Here is a 7,074-nt window from a genome sequence, read left to right as displayed (position 1 = left end):
AACAGAAGACATAAATACCTTTTCATACCTGACAATGCAATGTGTTCCCACCTCCCCACCCTCCTTTAGTTTCACCACACAAGCAAAATGACCACATTACTTTTACTGCAGGCTGGTTGTGTTGTGCTGCCTAAATCACAATTTTGGGTGATACGTTTTGCACAATCAGACTGGACTGGTTTGTCTAGCTGGCTCACAAATATGAAACTAAATATCTACTCAGGCATTAGATTTGCTGAGTGTTTTTTATCTCTATAGCAATATGTTCTACACATAACAGGCATGGAAATAAGGCCAGAATAGGGTGGACAGAACACTTTCTGAGAGACAGCAGGTTGCAAAGGAAGAAAACAGGGGCAGCAAAGTCTGTAGAGAGGCACCTCCTCATCTCTCAATTCAGAACTCAGTGATTATTGAGCCAGAATTGTTATCTTTGGATTTAGTTGTTTTTAAAGCTTTTCTTTCATGGTTTTGTCTCATCTCTCATTGATCTAATGGGAACTTTTAATTGCCACGTCCTCCCATGACAAGAAGTATCTACGGCTTAATTACATGTTGTGTGAAGCACCATTTTCTCTTCTTTCTGTTTCTTTTCTTAAGCCTGTCACATGGGGGATGCATTTGGCAGCCCAAGCTCTCATAATGAGAGAGGTCTGAAAATCATTCCATCACTCCTTGTTTCCCTTCTCTGTGTCCTTGTAACATTACACATCTCTCCATCAGTCTCTCACCTCTTTCCAGGCTAGAGAGCTACTGTACGTGTCTTGTATGGAAGTTGTTCCCTATTTTGCTCATCCTTTACCCTGGGCTATAAAATTTTTTACAAATTTACATATCCTTTGGGAGGTGAAGAACCAGTGCTGTGCATTACATTCAACGGTCAGGGGCATTATTGGTTTAGAGAGGGTAATGGTGATGTGATTTGTTCCCTCTCCTTCAACAAAATCCGTTTTTATCCCCCTTAATTGACAGGTTCTATAGGAAAAAAAGCTGTTTATTGCCATCACTTGGCCATAACTAGAATGATTTGGTGCAGAATCCTTATTGCAAAACCAGCCAAAATTCCCTAAATCCATAAAATAAATGGCAACGTATTAAGGTACTGCGCCAATGAGAAATCTATAGGGCATAAATTCAGGATTAACTGCTCTCCACAAATGACATCCCACTGATATGAGAGAAACAAATTAAATTATACAAAGACCAGTTGTTAAAAATGCTGACATGTTTAGGATATCACAAGGAAAACCTTGGGAGACAGGAAGTGCAGTTATCTGATCCAAAGCCCATCATATCATCCAAGACCTTTCACTGATTTCTGAAAACTTTGACATGGTACCAAAGTTCTGCACCGATTTTAATCTGAAGACATAAAATTAAGTAATATGAGAGTAGCAATGCGAATGGAGGGACTTTCTATGTAAAACCAAAATCACAGCAAACATGACAGAGTTAACTGAAGTTTCTTCCAGCTTCTGTAGTTTTTATTTTTATTCTTATAAAACACTTTTCTGCATACTATCAGTCATTATATGTCTTGCATATCATCAATGCTTAATTGCATCTAATTATTAAGGACTGAATACATAGTGCCACATACTTGGAGTGCAACAGACATAAGGTGGCATGTAAATACTCTGAAAATCTCAGCTCCAACAGGTAAACTTGTTAATGGAAGGTATTTTACATTCTGTCATAATCAAGCATTTTTTTTTTATTTAGAGATGTTTGCATTTATTGGGCATGCATATCATCTATGAGTTAAAAGGTGGTTAATCAAAGTCAGTGGTTTCTTTTATACTAATTATGTATTTTTATTCTTAATTATTGTTTTTAATGAAAAGCTATTATTGACAGTTCAAATTATTAATAATACAAGCAAAATCTTGAAGAAACAACAATATTCTCATCTTAACATGCTCCACAGTTATATAACTACAGGATCCTCTCCACATCCCAGTGAAACAGCTGGGCTTTTCCTTCTACAGGCGGGTCAAGGAGCTCCCAGAAGTCCAGCAGTCTGTGCAGAGTGAGATGTGGATGAGGAGTGGGGACTTCTGGGGTCGGTGTTCAACACATGCTCCTTTAGCAGCAAAGACATGGAGTGTCACTCCAGGGCTGTAACCACCCCAGGTTTGCTCTTGCCTTCCCCAGATGCCACCAAGGAGCAGAACTTGCCATGAGCGCCTCAGTAGCTGGACACCATGGGACACACATTGACTCCAGGCTGAGTACAGACATGATAAATCATGATGGAACAGGAGTGGTTTCAGCCCTGAACAGACGAGGAGTTCTCTGATTGGTTTCTGGACAGGTGACAGAGGGAGATGGAAAAATGTGGAGTCCTTCCTTTCCACTGAAGCTTTCCCTAGCCTGTGCAAGGTGTGATGTTTGCCTTACACAGCAGCTGGATCCATGCCTCTCCTCCCCAGCTCTCTCTGATGATGAGCAGACGGCAGCAGCAAGGTGTCACAGATCAGGACAGACAGCCACAACCCTGGCTGCAGAGAAGGTGGCAGGACAGGACCTGCCAGGTGAGCTGGGCCTTGCTTGGACAACTACTGAAGGCAAAACTCCTGAATTTGCTTTCTGTGGGAGCAGGGGACAGAAAGGCTGCAGAAAGTCAGAACTTTGCAAAACATGTCAGGGAGAACTGGCAGGGAGAGCCTTCATCTTCTTCATCATGCAGCATCTTTGCTTATTTAGGAGAAGGGACCCCTTTGGAAAGTAGTCCCTGGAGATGACTTCACCATGTGCCTCCAGAGGCATCCAGCCATTTCACAGTCATTTCTCAGAGAAAATCAGATGGCACCTGGCAGCCCAAGGCAGAAATACACAGAAACAGTTTCATCTCATTGCAGTGGCCAGTGCGGACAAGTGAAGGAGAAATGACTGCTCTTATTTTGGATATATCTTCTTTGATGGCATCTTTTTCTCTGCACAAAATGAAATCACCTTTTTATACAGAACAATTAAGCGGTCCTGGCCCAGCTTAAAAGCAATGAAGACAATTTCCATGCCAATCATAATGTAGAGGGAAAAAAACAAGAAAAACTTGGGATGTTCTAGTTTTGTATCTCCAAATCCAATAGTGGTCAAAGTGATAAAGCAGAAATAAAAGGCTTCCTGAAAATCCATATTTCTTTCCCAGTTTGGAAGAATAGCAGCTGCACAGGAGATGTACACAAAGATAACAAGCACCATCAATACAATGGGCACATCTAATTTTTCTAACTCTTTCCCTATCTTGTCAAAATTCTCAATTACTCTGGACACCGTCTTTCCCCTGGCTAGTTCAGGACATGAACTCCATCTCTCCATGGTTTTATTTCTTGCTTGGTGTGTGTTTTCATTCTCCCTGGCAATTAACATCTCAAAAAGTTCCACGTTGCGATATTTGACCGGCCTCCGTTTCATACCTGACTGACTTCTCAGCACTTCCATAATCGTCTGAGGCTCATTGATGACTATTTTAGACTGTGCCCTGGATTTCAGTTCACTCCTTTCGCTACACGTGGATCCAGAACAGAATTTAGAGGCCTGAATTTTGGACTGTACTTTCCTGAACTCGTTGTAAGACTTGGATAAGACAGTGGCAAGGATGTCTCCCATGTCTGTCAGGACCAAGAACATCAGAGGGATCCCAAAAAAAGCATACAACATGCAGAGATATTTCCCAATCCGTGTCACAGGATAGGTATTTCCATAACCTTGAACAAGAACAAGAAGAGGAAGAGAAGGGAAAGAGAGAGAGATGTGATACATAAAATGGTAGCGGAAGATTTCCCTTAATCCAATTTGGGTATTTATATTTCCTTCCTCTAACATGTTGGATGTGAAACTTCAATTCTAAGTCAGTGCTTTTCCTTTATAGTGGGAGAAAACACTGGTGTTATAGTAACTGTATTAAATGTTAATAGCTGTTTTTCTCCTCATCCTTCAGAAGACATTGAGTATTTCTTCTCTCCCTTCAAAACTACTGCTCTTTTCTAGATGAGCTTCTAGGCCAAGTACTTAGCCTGTAAGATTATCAGCTCATATGCTGAGGTATGTTCTCCTTCATTGTCTTCATCCATTCATGTTTTCCACTTGTGGCTGCCACAGGCTTTGGTCTGAACCCAAGCTCAGTCCCTGCTTTGCTGTGAGGCACTGAAATACTACTTATTCTTGGTCACTGTTCCCCACAGGCTAACTGAGAATGCTAATCTTTACTGTTGAAGCAATTGGGAAAGATTACTGTAGTTAGTGCACAGAGTAATTTTATTTACTCTTTTTTAAATTGATTTCAGTAAAAATAACTTTTGCGGTTTCAAGGCTTAAAACTTATGCTGAGCTTAAATTTAGCTATCTAGAAATCTATCCTAGCTGGGCCACTAGGGAGCTTCCCTGGAGAGGGAAGAGATGGCAGTTCTGACCATCAAACTTCAGAGTAGATGCCTTAGTTCTCCCAGACAACTCAAGGTAGATAATTTGATTCTATCCTGAGGTGATTTATCGGTTCCTAATACTGCAAATAACAAATCCACTGCAATGGATATAGCCACCTACTCCATCTACAAGCTGCAAATATTCCAGGCTTTCTATTGATCCCAAAACTCAGGTCAAAACTGAAGAAGATGCGTTAATACTCAGTGCTCTGAAGGCAAAAAGTACTGGCAGTTTAGAAATAAATAAGTTGGGTCAGTGTGTATGGGGATATTTATCAAGTCCCATGTTAAAGGAGGTGGGTAAATACACCCAGGGAAGACATTTCCAACAATATGCTTTTTCATCGGTTTGCTGAAGTCAAAGCTTTCTGATAAAACATCCCCTTTCAAAAGATCCTGGCTGCTGTGTTTGTCCCAGGAAATATTCATAAGGCTGAGGATTCTGGTCACATCCCCAGTGTGTCTCTGACCACCCAGACTTCTCTCTTCAAACTGCAAGAAGCTGAGTTTGAACAGTCATCTAAGACATGAGAGTCTGAGGTTCGAGCTGTGACACAGCACACAAGAGCTCTGAGTACATCAGCTCTCACACTGTTCCTTGTATAGGATAAGCTCTTGTTTAAGATTCAGTTTTTCTTTTACTGTAAGATGCAGACCCATGCTGGGATCTTGAGCATATCCTAATGCAGTGAAGAACTGTTTTTGCAATTTGATACAATGCTGTGGGAATATTTCCCATCCAGCTTTGATTATGACAAATTTGGATAGACAGTCCCTGTACTTGCCAGCATTTGAGAAAGATTAACAAAGGGATAAAAGTAGCTTTGGGAATGAGCATGAGGAGTTGTATTTAGCAATGCAGAGGGAGCCAAAATCAGAGCAGATGTTTCTATTTGATCTAGGTCCTCCTTTGAAATATGAAGTCAGAATGAAAGATTTCAGAGGTGTGACTTAAACACTATCACGTGCTGTTAACCCAGAGAAATGTGAACACCACCGTGGTTAATTACAGAGCCACAGATTAACAAAGCTAAATTAGACATAAGTAACTGAGAAGCAATTGAAAAAACAATATATGCATTATGAATTACTTTTTCCAGAGAAGAAAACATTACCCAAGAGGACACACAACAATGAGAAGGATAAGGTTTGACTGAGTAATTGAGCTCTCTTTTTGGTCCAATAATTGTGTGCACATCATATGTGAATACATATTACAGTATATATGTAATGATGCAGTTAATTAGTGTGTACCATCACTAGTTACCAAATTATCACTTGTTTCTGTGACTCAGCTATGTCTCTGCAGTCTGTGTTTGCAGAACCGCTTGGAGACTCATCATCAATACTCAGGAGAAAAATTCAACGGGATTTGAGCTTTGGGTTTAGAAGGGGTGTGTTTGTTTGTTTGTTTGTTTGTTTAGGGTGGTTTTAATTCCATGGAAGAAATGCATTAGAGAAAGCAGCAATCGGAATTGATTCTGAAGGGTGTTACTTTACCTCCGTACTTACCCACAGTGGTGAATACTGTGCAGCAAAAAAAGAGAGACCCAAAGAAATTCCACCTGTCTTCTGGACTGATAAACCAGACTGGGTCAGCTGTGTTGAAAAGCTCACGGATGTCATTCTTATATATTTTCTCATTTTCCGTCACGTTATCTGTCACAGTCACAGCAGGAGGCATAGTGAGTGTCTGCAGACCACCACTCGGAGCAGTCAGCCTGTTACTCTAGTGAAATTTACTCCAGCTGAAGACTTCTTCATATTCTCTCAAAAGATAAAAATGCTCACCTTCTCACCCTCCCCTTTCAAGCCCCTCACCCCCACCTCTGAAGAAATCAGGTGGGTTCTGTGGCTTCAGTGAATAAAGAAACAAGGAACAAATAAACAGAATTATAAATAAGTAGGGCAAGAAAATTGAACAATCAGCTTCCAGCTTGAATGTCCTGTTTCATTTTAGACTTCCCAGGAGATTAGTCTTTTTTTGACCCAGAGACATTAAGAAATGTGGGGTCAACAGCAGGGAACCCACATGAACCACTTGCATCTCACTGCCCAGTGCCCTGCTGTGAATCCCAGAGCTGCAACCGTTATTCCTCCTCCCCATGGCTGAACCTTGCTTGAAAGGATATTATTTACAGGGTTAATTTCCCAAAACTGGTCATTGTGTCAGCACAGCTACCTGAGTGAAGCCTATGTACAAGCCCCATCACAAATCCAGGAGGATTTCTAGCCGTTCTCTTCTCCTCTACCCCCTCCATCAGCATCACTGGGTCTGGGGTGCAGAATGGCTCCTGTCCCCCTTCTGAGCATCCCATCACCAGAGGGCTGGTAGGGAAGCTCAGAGCAGGGAAGAGGGAGCTGGAGAAACTTTCTGAGAGAGGATTCAGCCCCCAGCAAACTGAAGGAAATACCACAGGAATCTCAGCTCCTTGTTAAGAACCTGAGGTAACCTGGGCAAAAGGGAGAACACAGGAAAGTCATTCCAGGCAGAAGCACAGGGGCTGGGGAAGCTTGCAGCCAAAAAATCACAGCTAAGGAAGAAAACAGCAGTCATTAGCTAGGCAGAGAGAAAATCCTGTTTGCAGGGTCAGCTGTTAGTATTTTGAAGAATGTCTTCAAAAGCAAAAAAAATCTCCTTCAAAAA

The 7,074-nt window shown here is 41.4% G+C and overlaps 1 protein-coding gene across 1 annotated transcript; it reads right to left on the bottom strand.

Moving 5' to 3' along the window:
* Nucleotides 1-2,898: 2,898 nt before the first annotated feature.
* Nucleotides 2,899-6,111, bottom strand: KCNK18 (potassium two pore domain channel subfamily K member 18; the record flags this gene model as incomplete). Its single annotated transcript, XM_082286364.1, has 2 exons — nt 2,899-3,710; nt 5,940-6,111. 2 exons carry the CDS (start codon nt 6,109-6,111, stop codon nt 2,899-2,901), a joined length of 984 nt encoding a protein of 327 aa, XP_082142490.1.
* Between the last annotated feature and the right edge of the window lie 963 nt (nt 6,112-7,074).

This window comes from Coloeus monedula (genome assembly GCF_965178545.1).
Source record: "Coloeus monedula genome assembly, chromosome: 8".
Lineage (NCBI taxonomy): Eukaryota > Metazoa > Chordata > Aves > Passeriformes > Corvidae > Coloeus > Coloeus monedula.
Note: the sequence above shows the minus strand (reverse complement) of the source record. Positions and strands in the feature narration are given on the sequence as shown.